Genomic DNA, 20,519 nt, shown 5'->3' on the forward strand with positions numbered 1-20,519 from the left:
GGATGATAGTTTTGACTGTTCCCCAAATAGCCATGAAACAATCGCATACTGTTGACGAAAAATTATGATTACAACTGTTAAACATGCCCATAACTACAATTGTTTCCATTAAACACTCAGTGTATTGTATAATAATTCCTGTAACTCTTTAATACCACTCTTTGAGGTTTTATTATTACGAAAAAAACTCAAGCAAGCTTGTGTCAAGAGTAAGGCATGTTGCGTGTTGGTGAACGGCATCCTTTCACCCAAAGACAGTTCGTCCCTGGTTTGTTACGTTCACCCCAAGAGAGTAGTGCCCTAAGACAAGTCGCCCCATTTATGACTCGTAAAGTTTTCGTGGTTTCAAGTTACATTCGATGAGATAATGATAAGTTTTAATTGAATCGATGGACATATTATTAACATATAGAAGTAACGAAAACACATTTCAACTGTCAAAATTTATGATGGCTGCTTGGCGGTCATCTTGTTTTTCCTATCATTTTTTTTTTAATAAAACATGCACAACTACAGACCAAGATGAACATTCGTATGAAATTTGAAGAAGATCCGTCCAGAACTTCATGAAAATTAACGATAACAAGAACAGTTTAAGGACGGACAACGGACCACGGACGAAAGGCTTTTTGAACGGCCCACTATCCGATGATGGTAAGCTAAAAAGTTGACAAATGCAAATCGTTTTTAAACTTGTGACGCACTTGACTTTGTTTGTTTTGACATCAAAGCATTGTCCTTGACACTTGAAATCTTATCCATGCCCAAGTCATCATCTCTCCACTCTGTATTTAGAGTGTTATTCATTCTCATGTGCAGTTCAAAGATGAACTGTAACTTAATCCTACAGAAAGCAATCGGTTATCTCTTTCCGTACCGCCACTCCGGTCCGGATTCCGTACCGGAAGTACTTATTAGAATCGCCCCAGCGCATTTAACAAAATGGCGGATTATTAATGTACTTTTTAGACTAGGTGTAACTGCCGCAGGAATTAAACAGGTAACCGTGAACAAATATTGTTATTGTTTCATGTTCTGGTTCATAGACAAACACTTCTTCATTTTCGCAGCATTATGACTAACTGGCAGCTGATTATGACTGAGAAATCGACATTTGTCTGGCAATAAACGATACTATTCCTTGTATTTAACACAGCGATGTAGTGCAGGTTTCCAATGGGGATTGATTATGGTTACGAATGTGAAGTCGTTGAGTTTTTTTCTAAAAACAAGTAGATTTCATCAAGACTTTTATTAGAATATTCAAATTTACTTCCATAAGTCTCGACAAATATCTGATGATGAATTTACGAGTGTTCGTATCGAATTAAGTTTCCGCCATCTTGTTTACATTTGAGGCACCAAAAGCAAACATCTTGCGGCAAATGCGAAAACAGTAAGTCACATAATAAAAAAGTGTACTCTGCACAAATACAAATATTTCTTCCAAACTGATGGGTTCTGATTTTAGCGACAATTAATTGTTTTTTCGCGACAGTCTCGTGTTTTGTACACGACAACAGGGATGAGACGGCCCTTTATTTTGTCGTCTGTACACGACAACGGGGACCAGGCTGACATATTGTTGTCGTGTGTATACGACAGCGGTACGGAAAGAGTTTTTAATAGTGTAATTTTCTTATTTCTTGATAAAAACGATTCGAATTATGACACAACTTCCCTGAGAAAAACCTAGGGCTGTCACGGTGTTTTACGAAACCCATTAATTATAGTCTAGGGTGTTTCATACGTCGTATTAAAATGACGTAGGTGTCAAAAGTAAGTACATTGTATGTGAAATGGTGAAAACCGTGGTACAATATATCATCTCATAGTGGAAGCTTTCGCGTCCGGTTTACATGACGCAACGTCCTTCTTATTTAATGTTTATAAAAATGAAATTTCGTGTGTTGCTTTCTTTTGCTGTTGTAGTATGTGTTCTCATTATAAACAGCTAATAATAACTTTCTCCATGTCTGTGAGTGATTAAGGAGTACCCCAAAACACATCCGCATCACGAGCCCTGGTCCTCACTACTTACTAAATATGACACTTTGTGTAGCACGGTACATACCATTCAAACAATAAAGGTAAAAAATTATCCGATTTGACTGACAGGTGCTTTTCATAACAACTCTCCTTTGTCTGAGACCGGGGAAAGTACCTGGCCAGTAAGGTAATAAGGTTGTCTTCCCTCCGATACAAACCAGGCATTCTGGTAAAGTTATAGATTTAAGGTGATATCTAGGTCTATGTAAGGTACATTGTATATATTAGTTTCGTCCAGTAACAGGTTGAAATATAATAAAATAAATAATGTTTCTTTTATTTATTTTTGATTTAAGGATTACGTAAACGGGATACTTGAAGATGAATCAAACACCGTCGGATTACTGAAACTGCCAATATGGAATGATATAGGAGCACGGTGTAGAGCGACAGTAGACAGTACAGTGTATGGAATCATATTTCAAGGAGAGGGAGGTTTTGGGTTAGAGGAAAACCGGAGTACCCGGAGAAAATCACCGGCCTGCAGCAAGTGCCTGGCGACTGTCCCATGACGGGCCTCGAATCCGCGTCCCAGTTATAGAGCGTAGTGTTCGTAGACGGCCAAACGCCTTCACCACTCGGCCAACGCGGCCCCTAGGAGAGGAAAGACCGAACGAATTAGCATTTGAGATAGTCAATGAGGCGAAAACGTGTATGCTATATATCCTTCTAATATAGCGTTTCATTTTATGATATTTTAGTATCATAACACAAGAACACAATTTTGTTGTAAGTTTCATTGAAACTGATTTTCTTTCTCATCTAATACCGACAGTGTTAGGATCGTAGGTATTTTTGCTAAGGGGACAAAACTCCGTCAACTTCGAATCCATGACTGCTTCGTTATGTGACAGAATGTACAATAAAAACTGGGATTACGGGCGGTATTCAAACCACATGTGTATTCATGTGGTTAAATGTCCGGTTGTAACAGTAGAAATTCAATACTTATATATGAATCCCAGAGATACCGCATCATGTGACACAAATGTTTTAGGTAGATCTATCCCGCTACCCACAAAAAATAAAATGAAATAAATAAATAAAAACAACCCCTATTCTCCTCGTTTGTTTTGTCTCCCTGTAAATCTTTAGTTTTATCGATTTTGAGTCCGAATTCTGGTTTTGTTGCCGACAATTCGATATTCTCCTGTTGCTGTTTGTCTTATGGGCTGCCCCGAAATAAAACATATATAATTATTTTCCCGCTCTATGTTGAAGGTCCAAAAAATGTCCGTCTTTTTGTGGCTGCTTCTGGGATAAATAACTGACTGCTTTCCTTGTTTACTTTTTGGCTCAATAGATAAATAAAACAATACCCTCTAGCAGGAGATGGACTTTTACACTTTAATAAAATATTTGGACATTGCTCATTGGTAAAAATGGCGATTATTAAAATTTCTTGGCCTTAGTGAATAATATTTTATGAGCGGACATACACTCAAAGCAGGTGCAACCATTTCTTGGAATAATAAAGGGCAATTTCCTTTAAAAAATATGTATACCTCCTTAATCTTCTGCTTCGGCCTATCCGGAAGTTTCTAGCATTCCCATATACGTCCGTCCTACGGTTTCCATAGTACTTAACCTACACCGTTTCATACAAGCTCATGTAACTTTTCATGAGGGTATATTTAGAAAATTGAGTGCTATGTTACAAAAGTGGGTAACTGTAATTATATTCTTTTTGACCTCTGACCTCTTTTTTAATCACGATAATTTATGTTCTGCTTATTTCGCTACGTTGTATCACTTTTCCATGNACGGCCTCCCCTGTGTGCAAGATGCATGCGTGTAGTGTATGTGTGTGTTTTTTGGGAGGCTGCGATATGTTCGTGTTTGTCTCCTTGTGATAGCGCGGAACTGATGCCGGCTTTATAGTGCTACCTCACTGAAAAATACTGCCGAAGACACCCAGCAGGACGCCCCACCCGGTCACATTATACTGACAACGGGTGAACCAGTCGTCCCACTCCATGTAAGACTGTTAAAGTTAATATGTGTATTCATGTAGGGGCAACGGAACATGCGCAATCATTAGATCAAAGCCACAAATCTTCTTCTTCTTTTAAATCAAGGATTTTAATTTCTAGAGCAATTTCATGTATGGTAATCAATTGACATTAAACAGCTTTATCTCAGTTGATTGGTTTGATAAATCATTAAGAGATATGACTTCAAACTCATTTTAATAAAAATAAGATAAAAAAAGAGTAGATAAGGTTTTGTAAAACACTAAGGAACTTATCTGGACTGAAGCCCCAATGTAACTTTCGTCGACGTAAACAAAAGTTTAAACAAGAGTTAAATATTTAATCTAAAAAAAACAACTTTTTTTTGAGTTTGGTATTATGAGAATGCACAACTTCAAGGTAGATATATACTACATTTGACTCTCCTTATTTTTTTTTATTGAATACATTTTTATTAAAGCTACATTTCTACATTGTAAGAAATCTTTAATGTGTTCATAACGTATTGAGAATGATTTCGATGAATTGATCTTATTCAAATTGCCATGGGTAATTAGTTATAACGAGAAAACTCAATCGTTGAAAGCCAAATATAGATGCTTAAAAAAAATAACGCATTGCGAAAATACTACTACTGAAAAATGTACGTAATTCATTTCAGCGAATATCGGGCTTGAAAAATGAAATTGTCGTTTTAAATCTGATACACCTATTATCTCGAGTTAGTACTTAATGCAAAAAATCATGATGATGATAAAGAATAATTTGATGGAAAATAACCATGCAACTATAAAGTGATTTAATATATTTATTACATTATAAGTAAATTACATCGTCTATCTCAAGTGTTTGACACAATAGACAACATCAGAAAATCTATTAAATAAGTAATTTATACAAATAGCTACAGTATCACAAGAGCCAAATTTGATATAATAGTTACCCTAATATCAAATATTTTTTCCTGATACGTAATTCCTGGTAGGTAATTCCTGCCACTTAACATGAAAATGGATAGATCACAAAATATTAATGATCCCAAGTACTTCATAACTTAAAGAATTGAGGTAGTACTTGAGTTATACATTTAGTTAATGAAGACCATTATCAGTCAAACAGCGTACAGATCACAACATGGAGGAAACCCGTTTCTGAGAGTTCAATAAAGATTTTACGACACGCGACAGTAACTGAAGGTATTTGTCTCACTCAGAATTGAGTAGATTAAATGTTACCATGGTTAACCTTTGTGACATTAACATATCACACGAGAGTGAGATAAAAATGATAAAAAATAACTGAAATGAGTCGAAATGACTGACCTCGACAATAGCTATATCAATAGCTTTCAATATTTACCATTTACTAGTTATAATATAACTATAACAATAGCTAACCATACAATACGTATTTTTACAACAACTAATAATTCCATAGCTACATATAACAATAACAGGAATTAGATGTACAAATATAGTTCATTAGCTAGTTATAATTTAACTATAACAATAGCTTACCATACTATTACCATTTTTACAATAACTAATAATGCTGTAGCTACAAGTAACTACAACAGTAGTGGTACACTTATCTATCATTAGCTAGTTATAATTTAACTATAACAATAGCTTACAATGCTATAACTATTTTTTACAATAGCCAATAATGCTAACTAATAACACTAAAACTACAGGTGTCTATAACAAGAACTAGTTATACAATTATCATTCATAAGCTAGTTGTAACATAACTTTAACAATACTGACAATGATATACCTTACTTCGACAATAGCGAATTATGCCATAACTAACAATAACAAGATCAAATTATTGTATAACTAACAATAATAAGATCTAGTTATGATATATCTGTAACATTAACCTAATGTTACGTTAAATTATCGCCATGTTATTCAGGGTGCATTGCAAATTAATAAAAAAAATCCATATTCTATACAAAAACTATACAAAGCATCGATAATTTCATAAAACAATCAATGACATAAAAAAAAAATCATCTGGTTTTTTTTCCAATTCTACTTCAACCACTACTACTGCCTGTAATGATTGAAGAAAAAATCAAAAAATCATTCTTTAACTATGTTATGTTCCTACATAAAAACAGCTGCTATAAACTTAAACTACATTTCCCGATAAACGTTACAATGGATATGAAGTATTGATGATAAGGTGAGGTAAAATGATGAACAGAATGACCAAATTGTAAGTTACATTTTTTTGCGGTCGAGAAATCAACATCCATGTTAATGTATCTCCGTAAAGTTAAAAGTTATGCCAGCTAGGTTGACACCATTCAAGGATCCCTGTACCACTGCCAAAAGTAAAACTTTACATTGAAATCAATTCCCCAGCATCATTATAGCTTTGATAATCTTTTCTGAAAATATTTTTTTTAAATTGCGGGGTATTTATTTATAACAAATAGAAAAAACAGCAGTTTTCTGAGAGTAAAATAACAACGAAGCCTGATTAGGATTCGAACACTGGACCTCAGTTCATTATACTGTCGCTCTCACCAACTGCGCTACCTGATCAACGGAAGTAACCTGGCCGAGATTACAGTTATATCGAAAATATAATTAAGGTGAGGTTACTGTGTGTACGACAGTGGCGGTGGGACAGAGGTCCTTAATTTGGATTTCCAATGTTTTTAATTTTAAATTGAAAGTATCATTCATTAGAAACGAACAACTCATCAGTAATCAGGCGTTGGTTCACGGTATGTTGAGCGACGGAATGAACGATTTTCTGGTTCAAGAAATGATACGCTTAATGGATTAGTAAGTTCATGTGGTGCAGGTGGCCGGCTGGATGCTCTTGGTGAAACTGGATTATCTGCAGGTTCATAGTCTGAGAAATTTGATGAACTATCACTGTTTGCCCTGCAATTTCTCCTAGAAAAAAACACAATCCCGCCATTTATGATTACAGAAGTATGAAAGGTTTACATGCACATTACTATACCGCTCACACCTCCATTTAAGTTAGCGTATCTGTTGTTAGTGTTGAAGTACTGGCAATGTTATACATAACAAATTATGATATGGTCTATATATTTTTACATTAAGATGATTGATCCCTGTTATGTAATTATATGTTTTTATACTGTGTAACTATATACTTGTACGATGTAATTGTGATATATGACACTATAATAAACAAAATTGACTTGACTTGACTATAAATTTATAAATTTTCTTTAACATTTGTTTTCACGTAGCATTTACGCAATTCTTGTATTACAAAATGCCATTACATTTCATACAATAAACTCATAACATACTTGGATAACAACATTCATACAGGTCAAATGTAGACATACTATTTTAATTGCATTATACAATTTTGAGTTAAATAAATGTAAGGAATAAAAAAAAAATATCTTTAGTGATTATATACATGTAACGAAGTTGTTATTTTGAAATAAACCTGAAGAGCCCTGTGAAGGGTCAAAGCAGCTAGTTTTTTGGTCGGTCGTTAAATCTTATTTTTTCTATATTTACGTATTTCACATGGACATTTAATCCTTTTTAATCATGTATATATATATATATATATATATATCCATTTAGATTATGAAAGACATTGTTTTAACGATCAGTTTTAGTGACCTACTAAATGAATCTAATGTGACCATCGATACAGTTTGTGCTGTCGTTACTAGTAACGCGGTTTTTCTGAGTATTGAAAGCTTACTGAAGTTACTTACCGTTGCGCTGTATGCTGATAAAAATCTTGGAACCCATTTACACTGCCTTCTATGCTACGGTTGGTGCGGGTCTAAAACACATAACAATAAATTGCAGTTACTGAAATATACAGCACACTGGACACCACTTCATTTGTCATATCTGTTGATGTTATTTTAATACAGTCACCCTGGTACATTAACGAAGATACTTTACGTTAGGGAGGCGAGATGGATAATTTATCTGATTTGAAAATAACTTCAGAAGATTTTCTTATGAATTCTTTCTTAAATACGGTATTGTTGGTTCCTTCATAATTTTATATTTTATTTCATCAAAACACATATAAAGTGAGACCGAAACAACAATAAAGTTAATAACATTTGGACAATACATTTATATCAATTTGTGTTCGCCGTGACCTTGCATTTTGGTCAAGGTAATTAATTAGAGTAAACCGGATAACCCTTCATCCGGGTAAGGTACAGGCTAAATACTATTACTAAAGGTCTCGTAAATGCTTAGAAGAGGAAGCTGTTTAAAGTTTTTTTAACTCATATAAAGACTGAGTTAAAGACATTCATTTGATGAATTTTGGTAGCTATCTATCTCAAAAACGACAAATGAAAATACTTTAAATTTCAAGAAGTCATGAAAAGAGATGAGGCTTGGCTTATCTGCATTCCTTGTGGCCAATAACAATTTCAAAGCAGTCCAAAAACTAACAACTGGCAATGAGATCGTCATTTAAACAATTTCATGTTTATTTGTTAAAATTTGGGAGTAACTCGGGAATGTCTCCCTATGAACTCCCAACTCTCTGTGATAAATTGTCGCACTATTCCTTTGCTTTTTACAGCTTTTTATTCCATTTTCCAGAAATACTACATGTTAAAGAGGTTAGTATCTATCCATTTTAACTTAAGGAGAGCATTTTACAAATAAAAAAAAAAAAACATTTCCAATATTGGACATAATACTTCTGTCCTAACTAGTTAACATAAATTTGTTTTCATTGTAAACAACAATTAATTTCTTTGGTCAAATAACTCTTCATCTGATCTTAAGTTATCAAAGATTTAAAACCATTTCCACTTTTTGGCACCGTGCATCTGGCCTCAAGAAGCACTCCCTGATTTATACTAAATTGAAAGACAATGTCCCAGAGAAGGGTTTTGGCCATATAACATCGAAATTTCTTTTAGAATTAGAGATTAACCATGCTTTCGTTTAAATCAGGTCAATGTCCTTTCATCCCTACTAAAGGAGTAGTCTTTTAGAGATGATCCCCAATTTTCCTTTTAAAGCTGTCCCTTTTCCTAGAAATTAAGATACTCTTCAGCTATAAAAGTTCACACACCGGAATAACCTCTCCTGAAAGTTTAATTATATTGCTATTCATCTGTCAAATATCACGTAAACATTTATGTAAACCTTTTTAAATACATAAATGTGTGATTTTAAATCTGTCAACATCAACTTTTTTAACAAATGTTTTTCAGTCATTTTACCAAACTGTCTTATACAATTAAACCCAAAAACTGAAAACAAATACCACACAGGGTGATTAAAGTTACTTAAAGAGGTTATGTTCCTCTGAAAGCAGGTTTAACATATGCTCAGTGTTTAATAGGCAAATGGGATTTTTTTTGCAACCGGTGAAGTATCTTTCCAGTATGTTGAAACAAGAAAAATAATAATGTGTTTTTGCGAGATTTATAGTAAAAACATAACTTTTTTTCTTCAAAGAGCAGAAGATCGTCAACATTCAACTAAAACAGAAGGTTATATTTAAGTTTTGGTAAATAAAATGGTCCAGTTGCGTATTCTTTTATAAGAAATAAGAAAGCAACAATAATATACTTTAATGAAAGTTGATGTCTGATCAATGTAAAAGAGTGAAAAAAGGAACGTCTGTCATCATCAGATAACTGCTACTATAAGATGCGTATCTAGAACGGCTAGTATTACCTTCTCTACAAACAACCAAATAGATAATAGGGCATTAGTGCACAAGAGCGACATTAAGGTCCAAAGCACATTACAAAGCTCTGTGTTACCTGTACAGCGAGATATTAGTTCAACAATCATACACATGAATTATTACTTTCCATTTTGCTTCCACATTTGTAAGGACATAATGTCAAGATATACATCTCATAAGTACGAAACGGGGTTAGATAGTGTCACCAGACAGGTAGATCAGCAGTAAGAGTGTCACCAGACAGGTAGATCAACAGGTAAGAGTGTCCCCAGACAGGTAAGAGTGTCCCCAGACAGCTGAAATCAACAGGTAATAGTGTCCCCAGACAGGTAGATCAACAGGTAAGAGTGTCCCCAGACAGATATACCAGCAGGTAAGAGGGTCCCCAGACAGCTGAAATCAACAGGTAAGAGTGTCCCAAGACAGGTAGATCAACAGGTAAGAGTGTCCTCAGACAGCTGAGATCAACAGGTAAGAGTGTCACCAGACAGGTAGATCAAAGGTAAGAGTGTCCCCAGACAGGTAGATCAGCAGGTAAGAGTGTCCCCATGAACATAAACCAGCAGGTAAGAGTGTCACCAGACAACTGAAATCAACAGGTAAGAGTGTCTCCAGACAGCTGATGTCAACAGGTAAGAGTTTCCCCAGACAGCTGATATCAACAGGTAAGACTGTCCCCAGACAGGTAGATCAGCAGGTAAGAGTGTCCCCATGAACATAAACCAGCAGGTAAGAGTGTCACCAGACAACTGAAATCAACAGGTAAGAGTGTCCCCAGTCAGTTAGAACAACAGGTAAGAGTGTCCCCAGACAGCTGAAATGAACAGGTAATAGTGTCCCCAGACAGGTAGATAAACAGGTAAGAGTGTCCCCAGACAGCTGAGATCTACAGCTAAGAGTGTCCCCAGACAGATAAACCAGCAGGCAAGAGTGTCCCCAGACAGCTGAAATCAACAGGAAATAGTGTCCCCAGACAGGTAGATCAACAGGAAAGAGTGTCCCCAGACAGCTGATATCAACACGTAAGAGTGTCCCCAGACAGATATACCAGCAGGTAAGAGGGTCCCCAGACAGCTGAAATCAACAGGTAAGAGTGTCCCAACACAGGTAGATCAACAGGTAAGAGTGTCACCATACAGATATCCCAGCAGGTAAGAGTGTCCCCAGACAGCTGAAATCAACAGGAAATAGTGTCCCCAGACAGGTAGATCAACAGGTAATAGTGTCCCCAGACAGCTGATATCAACAGGTAAGAGGGTCCCCAGACAGGTAGATCAGCAGGTAAGAGTGTCACCATGAACATAAACCAGCAGGCAAGAGTGTCACCAGACAGCTGAAATCAACAGGTAAGAGTGTCCCCAGTCAGTTAGAACAACAGGTAAGAGTGTCCCCAGACAGCTGAGATCAACAGGAAAGAGTGTCCCCAGACAGCTGATATCAACAGGTAAGAGGGTCCCCAGACAGGTAGATCAGCAGGTAAGAGTGTCACCATGAACATAAACCAGCAGGCAAGAGTGTCACCAGACAGCTGAAATCAACAGGGAAGAGTGTCCCCAGACAGTTAGATCAACAGGTTAGAGTGTCACCACACAGGTAGAGCAACAGGTAAGAGTGTCCCCAGACAGCTGAGATCAACCGGTAAGAGTGTCCTCAGACAGGTAGATCAACAGGTAAGAGTGTCACCAGACAGCTGAGATCAACAGGTAAGAGTGTCACCAGACAGGTCAGGTAAGAGTGTCCCCAGACAGCTGAAATCAACAGGTAATAGTGTCCCCAGACAGGTAGATAAACAGGTAAGAGTGTCCCCAGACAGCTGATACCAACAGGTAAGAGTGTCCCCAGACAGGTAGAGCAGCAGGTAAGAGTGTCACCATGAACATAAACCAGCAGGCAAGAGTGTCACCAGACAGCTGAAATCAACAGGAAAGAGTGTCCCCAGACAGATAAACCAGCAGGCAAGAGTGTCCCCAGACAGCTGAAATCAACAGGAAATAGTGTCCCCAGACAGGTAGATCAACAGGAAAGAGTGTCCCCAGACAGCTGATATCAACAGGTAAGACTGTCCCCAGACAGGTAGATCAGCAGGTAAGAGTGTCACCATGAACATAAACCAGCAGGTAAGAGTGTCACCAGACAGCTGAAATCAACAGGTAAGAGTGTCCCCAGACAGTTAGATCAACAGGTTAGAGTGTCACCAGACAGGTAGATCAACAGGTAAGAGTGTCCCCAGACAGTTAGATCAACAGGTAAGAGTGTCACCATACAGATATACCAGCAGGTAAGAGTGTCCACAGACAGCTGAAATCAACAGGTAAGAGTTTCCCCAAACAGCTGAGACCAACAGGTAAGAGTGTCACCAGACAGGTAGATCAACAGGTAAGAGTGTCCCCAGACAGGTAGATCAACAGGTAAGAGTGTCACAAGGCAAATAGATCTATAGGTAAGAGTGTCACCAGACAGGTATATCAACAGGTAAGAGTGTCACAAGGCAAATAGATCAATAGGTAAGAGTGTCACCAGACAGGTATATCAACAGGTAAGAGTGTCACCAGACAGGTATATCAACAGGTAAGAGTGTCACCAGACAGGTAGATCAACAGGAAAGTGTGTCACCAGACAGGTAGATCAACAGGTAAGAGTGTCACCAGACAGGTAAATCAACAGGTAAGAGTGTCACGAGACAGGTAGATCATCAGGTTAGAGTGTCACCAGGCAGATAGATCATCAGGTTAGAGTGTCACCAGGCAGGTAGTTCAACAGGTAAGAGTGTCACCAGACAGGTAGATCAACAGGTAAGAGTGTCATCAGACAGGTAGATCAACAGGTAAGAGTGTCACCGGACAGGTAGATCAGTAGGTTACAGTGTCACCAGACAAGATTTCCCTGCTTTTGTTGTTAGACTGTATATGAAATTTGAAATCGTGAGGAACATTATCTAACATTGTTAGGAAACCACAGAACAAATGGAATCAGTTGAAGAAGGTGTTGGTCAGTGTTCTCCTCCTTTTATCATAGAAAGTTAGTTTTTCAATAAACTAAGAGGGCATGTTGAGCATTACAGAAAAACAACAAAACAACCATCAGTCAGATTCCAAAAGAAAAAAAGATGCTATCATCAACAATTGGTTTTATATAAATCAGGGTCAATGTGAAGAGGCAGTATAGGAGTATAGGACAGAACACCTACGAACAGACCCAACCTGGTGATAATGTAAGTAATACAGCATCGACAGCAAGACAGAACCTCAGCAGCAAGCAAACCTAAGTATTAGTTAACCATCGTTACCTGACCACTCTGGTCATCTCCCAAACTGTCCATGGAGCGGTAAATTGAGAAGGGTTGTCCAGCCGACTAACACAATAAAATAATAATAATAATAATAATAAAAGAATGCAGAAAAATAGAATAAAAAGGAATTTTAACTTGCTAATTATTTGGAGATAACATGGAGAAAATCGCATTTGTATCAGATTAGATCTAGTTTGATGTGAACAATTTATCTTACATTTGATTCGTTTATCTGAACGACTGAGACTGTTTTTATAGAATAATTAAGAAAGGGGAACACAATTCATTTCTGTTGAATCAAATATACACAGACATCTATATGTTTTCCTGAGAGGGAAATAGATAAATGATTTTCACGTTTAATATCTTATAGTGTATACGTATGAAAGTGAATGTTTTATTATTTAGAAAAAAAATTGTTGACCTTTATTTCAATTTGTTTGACCCTAAAGATAATATATGTTTAAATTATAGAGAAGTATTTTGTTGTTCAGAGTATTTAATCTACTTCAGTGCTTTTGTGCAAAATTATTCGTATTAGTTGTATTTGAAATTAAAATGTGTGCGAAATTTACATTACATCACAAATAATTAGTAGACTCTTTTAAAGAAAAATGCTGAACAATATTATCAAATTACCGAGTTGGTAAACTGAGAAATACACATTAAACTCACCTAAAAGGCAGTTAAATGAAAATATGAAAGTTTCATGGATATCCTTTAGGTTATGATTAAATACATACCGGTACTGTGTTTCCTGGAAACGTTCCACTGGGTAAAGAGAAATGAGCGTAGTCACCATCATCGTGTACCATGGATCTATCAAGATTGGCTGTATAAATACTTTGTTTCCTTGCATATGCCTCTGGACCCTGTGGGTACTTATAGCTGTGTCGCAATCTGAAAATATTTAAACAATGGCAATACTTCCCAGAAGTGAAGGCAATATCTTAATACAACATTGTATATCTGATTTCTCTCCGTATATCCTACCGACTTTTAAACATAAAGTGTTATTCTCTTCACGTTTTTGGCCTTTCAAAGATTAAAAACTCTAACCTTATGATTTATAAATGTAGTGTATAACATTATTGAATTTAATTTCAGACGGATCAGATTAACACTGATTCATGAGGATGAAGTACAAAGTCAGTTATGGGCTTAGGACATTAAGTCAGTTATTTAAAAAAAAAATAAAAAAAAAATGTCACCTTCTGCCACTTTACAAGACGTGGTATTTATGCCAAAGCTTGGGACAATAGCTGTCACCCACTGTACTATACAAAACATTGTCGACTTAGTCAGGGATGAAATAAAAACAAACAGCTGTACTAGACATGTTGACTAAATCAGAGATTAACTGAATGTAGATAACATTTATAAGCAAATGACTCAGTCCGATGTACCCAGTTTCGTTTTTTAAAAAAGGTAATGTTTAACCTGGGGTCTTATACATGAATCTGGAAAACCAGAAGGATAATTATTAAAGGGGAAAAAAACTATTTGTTTTGGGAAAATACAATGGTATAACTTACTTAATGAAATAGAAGATAAGGACCAATAAAACAGTAAAACAGACTCCTAGAACGGCAGCTAGGACCGTCATCGCTGTAAACCATTTGTCCTCAGTGCCGACGACTGCATTGCTACATTCAATGGCGTTCCCTGTGAGGTAGATCTCCACAGAACAGTACCTGAAACATGAATTATCATGTTCTGTATTTAAACCACTCAAGTAATAGTTGAGATAAATCCACGTTTTGAATTATCATTTTTCCTTAAAAGTGGGATCAAAACTACATTATAAATTCATCAAAGTTGCCTTATTCCTAAGGTGACTTTTGTCTGGTCAGTCAAAAATAACTGGTCATTCCCAGACTTCGTGAAAGGTTAGAGTAACGTTAATATTAACGTGCCCATATCTTTCCCTGATCTGACCCCTTACCCTCGTTTCGGCATGATTCCTCCATCCTCAGCTTGGATCGTAAGATTAACTAGGTCTGCGGCGATGTCGATGACAAAGGCAACAGAAAGGTGCCCAGTCATTGAATTAATGCTGAAAATATCCTGTAATGGATTTTGTTCAAAATTAATACGATCAATTCAATACAACATTTATCTACAAGATACATATTTTCATTGCTATAAGGTAATTCAAAAATACTAATGATGCTTTTATCATTGAACGAATACAATTTGTAGCAATCAAAGGTCATGAACTTATTGAAATATAAAAAAAAACTGAGTAAACTACAGCCTGCTTAGACATATCATCTATTCTTTTTTCTATGATAAGCTTATTAAACATTTAATACCACTTACTAGATATATTGTAATATGAATAATAAAATAGTATATGTTTATTAAGAGAATAAATGTTCAACTTGCTTTCGGAAATATCGAAATACAACAATTATCAAATCAATGTCGAGAGTAGAATAATGATGTCATGTTATCAAAGCATCAAATCGTGTTAACATATCAGTATTTCGTTCTTAATTATTCAATCAATCAAACTTAATAATTAAATATCAGTCGAGCTGTGTGTTACAACATTTAACTACAAATTTAGGATTTGTTTGATAAACAGTATTATTATACGACTTGCAAATCTTCAGCAGTCTGAAAGGCTGAAATCAGCTAGACTATATAGACCTCGGGATAAATGGAGATTAATATACCATTAGCATGTGAACGTAAAAAATGCGAACGTAGTTTTCTTATTAATTTCAACTTCAAAATAACATTCAGAGTTTAAGTTTTATATATTATTGCAGTTAGGTTAACTTATACAGACTATCATCGTCTTTATGTTGAAATAATCTAAATATTTTGAACCTTAACAAACGTTATATGTCCTGATAGATTCGGACAGAATTTCTGGTATTTAATAAGTTTTGAGGTAGATATAATGATATATCAACCCGAGGTAGATTATATTTCCCCGACATCAATATCTAAGACACATACCCTGGTATTGCCGGCTGCTATGCTGTAGCTAACACGTCCGTCTGCGCCGGTGTCGAGATCAGTAGCAGTGACGTTGATGTCCAAATCTGTTCCTATATTGGACGACTTGGGTAATGATATACGATATAATTCTGCAATGACACAAAACAAATAAAATGAATTCAAAGTTACAAAGTTTAACTCATTGCTACATGTAATAACTAGTTAAACAAAACTGGATCGCTAAAGGTAAGTTGTTTACAGTTAAACTCAGTACTCAGAATAACTTGTGGTTTTTTTCTAGGTGTATCAATAATCGCCAAAAGACAGCATATTAACGTACAATGGACAAGGTTACCTACCATGGGCAAATTTCGGATGATATCCGTTCGGATCCAAGTAGTCCACTTGTACAATTACTTTGGTCTCTGTGACTTTCAGACTATCTTTGGAATCTTCAGCTCTCACAACAAGCTTGAGTAGAAAGAAAATAATATTTTCATTCCTGCCTGAAATGGTTTGTTTATGGGTTTTAACATTTGCTTGTATCCAATTTTACCTTATTTGTAAAGACTGAGGCCAAAGTGTGTTTTAGGTATGTTTTATTTCTATGTTATCATATTTTTCACACAATGCTCGCTGTCTAATCAATAGCTCGTACAATTATCTGTTTAGGTTAACCGCTATTGGAAAGTCATGATAGCCGTGTTACATTGTGTGACTATGTTGTAGCTATCCCAAAGGTCCCGTTATCTGGCAGAGCTGCGTTACATAACATATTGTCAGCAACCATGTCAACAACAGGTGCTTTCCGAGCACAATTAGAAATTTGTTTTATAAGATTTCATGAATTATCACAAGACAATTCCGAGACATAACACATTACTCAGGCTCAATATATCATTTACGAGTATATTCGCTTTGTATTTAAAACAGCGTTATGATGACATATGAACATGACCATACGCTATAACGTATGTATCAAATGGAAGGGCGCTTGAGAAACAACATCACGATAACACACTTCAGACTTTGGTAGATGATGTACTTTTGTCATTTTTGTTCAAAATTACCCAAATGATAAAATGCTTTGACGAGATTACTTTATTTTTCGACTTTGACTTACACACAATGTCATAAAGCTCAAATGTATTGATTGGCTATCTTGTGACATCCAATACAATTGTACTGTTGAGGTGAAAGAAAAAATGTCAAACTCTCAACTGATAAGTTCTTAAATGACCAACGAATAGATGGATATTTTAATACATATCTATATAAATGTATAGTCGAATATGTACCAAAATGACTTTATGTACCAAACTGACCATACATTTGAAATAACCTGGTATGGTTATTATCATTGTTATAAAAAAAATGCGATAAATAATTGATAATCTTCTGTATGAAAAAAACCTTCTAAACTAATGCTGACAACTTGGAATAAAAAAAAAAAAATTGGGGATAAGACAGCTGAAGAATAAAGTCAAGAAATCTCTTATAACAGGAAATAGTTTTTTTCTCTGACGAGTGCAAAAGCGATTGAACACGGAACCTCTCCCCTAATACAGGTGTTTATGACTACTTGTAATGTCTGTGATACCCACCTCTATGTAGAAGTTTCTTGAAGCATTGATGTCGAGAGAGGCGATTGTGGTGATGGTGCCGTTTGTGGTGGAGATGCTGACGGGCATGGTGTTAAAAAGGTCAGCGAGGTCGTTCATGAACGGGGACCAAGAGTAGCGCGCGCCCCTCAGGGAATACACGGGGATAGCATTCTCCCCCGCATCTGCATCCTCGGCAATCACAGTCCCCACAGTTGAACCAACCGGGACCACCTAAAGATAGTAAATAAGAATACAAATAAGCATTTCAATGATATCGTCTTTCATGTCGGGATACTTTGGTTTTCAACGAAAATATTATTTATCTGGTCGATGAAATTCTATTGGTAAAACAAAGCTATGAATAAAGAATATCATTTTTAACTGCACAATGTAATGGAAGTTCTCTACTTGCATTGATTTTGTGCTTACTTTATTTCGAAATCTTGCCCTGCTGTTCCTCTTTGCGAGGACTTAACCTCATGTTAAAGTTAACGTATCCAGCTTTTGTTCTCTTTAATTGTTTTGTTCGGGACATCTGTAACTGATGGTTTACTGAGGAGGATAATAGTAATTAGGTCCTAAGTTTAAGCTCCTGTACTGCACTAATGGAAACAATATCAAGTAGCTTCTAAACACTCGTGATAGAATTTGTATCATGTTTATGTAAGATCTTCAGTTATAATGTCAGAAGTATATAAGGAGATAATAATTAAAACTGCAAGGCACTGTCTTATACCCATGTGTCATAAAATATATAAATGAAAATATATTGCAGAATTGACAAATAACTTTGCGTATTGATAGTTTACAAAGTCATTTAAATCTATGCAGTACATTAAAAGACAAAATGGCTGAAGTTATATATGTGTCTCACCTGTAAGAGTATAAACCTGTAGTCTCCGTCCCTAATGTCTGTAAACACTGGACTGTGGTCATTGATGTCCAGTATGGTGATATTCAGACGGAGGGGAAGGGAGTCCTTGCCACCAGGATCTGTAGCTATCACGTTAAGAGTGACCTCTGCTGTTTTCTCTCTGTCTATGTCCGTTCCTTGGATCACACTGATTTTACCAGTGGTGTTGTTAATTTCAAATATATCTACAAACATGTAAGATATGTTAATATCACACAAGTTTGGTTTTCCCAGTTTTTGCGAGTTTGCAAGAAATATATCGCCAATTTTCATAGTTCTTATTTCATTAATTATCAGAGAAGATATAAACGAAATATCCTCTATACGTCACTACAAGTGTTAGCATATCTTTTCCTGCAAACGACATTGTCTATTCATGAGGCCGACCAGTTACAAATATATACCACGCTTTCATAAATATTTTGACAAAGACAAGTTAAATTGTCATACCAGACCCAACCCTGAAATACAAACGGTTCATCAAAACACGGTTTATATGTTTGTTAGTATGTGCAACAAGACTCTCCTTGATCAAAGTCCTCCAATCTCTTTGGGTAAAAAAAATACAAAAAGTACATAAGGAAATATTTTAATACACTTAATATAAAACTGAACAAATTGATTTCAACTAATGAACAGTATGATACATGTCACCAACCTGAGGGATTCTTGAATCTATAAATACACTGGCACAGCTCAGGACCCTTTCGACCTTCACGGTCGGTTGCTAAAGCGGTGAAGACAGGGTTGACTACACTGGAGTGTTCTGTTAGCTGTAATGTTGCCTCAGGGTCATCAAAAACTGGCCTTATGTTGTCATCTGTTATTAATATGCTCACCTGAAATTACAGATTAAGAAATAAAACCGATTTAAAGAGTTACTGAAAGGAAACTTCATCATGGCATTTGTGATAAGCCAAATTTTTAAGCATTAACATATCTTATAAAGATCACGAAGTCATGACAGAAGAGGCACACTGGTCATAATCGTTTTAACTTAGTCAATTAGATTTTTATGGTGTTAAAAATTTCACGCATATACGGTAAATATTATGACTTTGGTAAAATGGCTGTAGCAAAAAGCTGTGGAAGCACTTGATAGATTATCTAACGTTATTGAAGCTAATAGAGGAGAAAAAGGATCCTAACAGATTACCTAATGTGGCTGTTACAGAGAGCTGAATAAACATCCTAACCGATTACCTACCGTGGCTGTAACAGAGAGCTGAAGAAGCATCGTAACAGATTACCTACCGTGGCTGTAACAGAGAGCTGAAGAAGCATCCTAACCGATTACCTAGCGTGGCTGTAACAGAGAGCTGAATGAGCACTCTAACAGATTACCTACCGTGGCAGTAACAGAGAGCTGAAGAAGCATCCTAACCGATTACCTAGCGTGGCTGTAACAGAGAGCTGAATGAGCACTCTTACAGATTACCTACCGTGGCAGTAACAGAGAGCTGAAGAAGCATCCTAACCGATTACCTAGCGTGGCTGTAACAGAGAGCTGAATGAGCACTCTTACAGATTAACTACCGTGGCAGTAACAGAGAGCTGAAGAAGCATCGTAACCGATTACCTAGCGTGGCAGTAACAGAGAGCTGAAGAAGCATCGTAACCGATTACCTACCGTGCTTGTAACAGAGAGCTGAAGAAGCATCCTAACCGATTACCTAGCGTGGCTGTAACAGAGAGCTGAATGAGCACTCTTACAGATTACCTACCGTGGCAGTAACAGAGAGCTGAAGAAGCATCCTAACCGATTACCTAGCGTGGCTGTAACAGAGAGCTGAATGAGCACTCTTACAGATTACCTACCGTGGCTGTAACATAGCGCAGGAGAAGCATCCTAACCGATTACCTAGCGTGGCTGTAACGGAGAGCTGAAGAAGTATCCTAACAGATTACCTACCGTGGCTGTAACGGAGAGCTGAAGAAGCATCCTAACCGATTACCTAGCTTGGCTGTAACAGAGCTGAAGAAGCATCGAAACAAATTATCTAGCGTGGCTGTAACAGAGAGCTGAAGAAGCATCGTAACAGATT

The 20,519-nt window shown here is 36.3% G+C and overlaps 1 protein-coding gene across 1 annotated transcript in view; it reads right to left on the minus strand.

The window, feature by feature from the left end:
• Positions 1-4,817: 4,817 nt before the first annotated feature.
• Positions 4,818-20,519, minus strand: part of LOC110463554 (protocadherin Fat 4-like) — a 41,988-nt gene continuing 26,286 nt past the window's right edge. The window contains exons 25-36 of the mRNA XM_021518220.1: positions 20,387-20,396; positions 19,133-19,313; positions 18,436-18,659; positions 17,562-17,792; positions 16,317-16,428; positions 15,976-16,106; positions 14,951-15,072; positions 14,541-14,699; positions 13,749-13,905; positions 13,003-13,068; positions 7,753-7,823; positions 4,818-6,937 (exon numbers count right to left, since the gene is read on the minus strand). Coding sequence (XP_021373895.1) covers positions 6,739-6,937; positions 7,753-7,823; positions 13,003-13,068; positions 13,749-13,905; positions 14,541-14,699; positions 14,951-15,072; positions 15,976-16,106; positions 16,317-16,428; positions 17,562-17,792; positions 18,436-18,659; positions 19,133-19,313; positions 20,387-20,396 — 1,663 coding nt within the window. The 3' untranslated portion in view covers positions 4,818-6,738. The remainder of the gene's footprint in view (positions 6,938-7,752; positions 7,824-13,002; positions 13,069-13,748; positions 13,906-14,540; positions 14,700-14,950; positions 15,073-15,975; positions 16,107-16,316; positions 16,429-17,561; positions 17,793-18,435; positions 18,660-19,132; positions 19,314-20,386; positions 20,397-20,519) is intronic.

The sequence above is a fragment of the Mizuhopecten yessoensis genome, unplaced genomic scaffold (genome assembly GCF_002113885.1).
Source record: "Mizuhopecten yessoensis strain PY_sf001 unplaced genomic scaffold, ASM211388v2 scaffold10917, whole genome shotgun sequence".
Taxonomy (NCBI): Eukaryota; Metazoa; Mollusca; class Bivalvia; order Pectinida; family Pectinidae; genus Mizuhopecten; species Mizuhopecten yessoensis.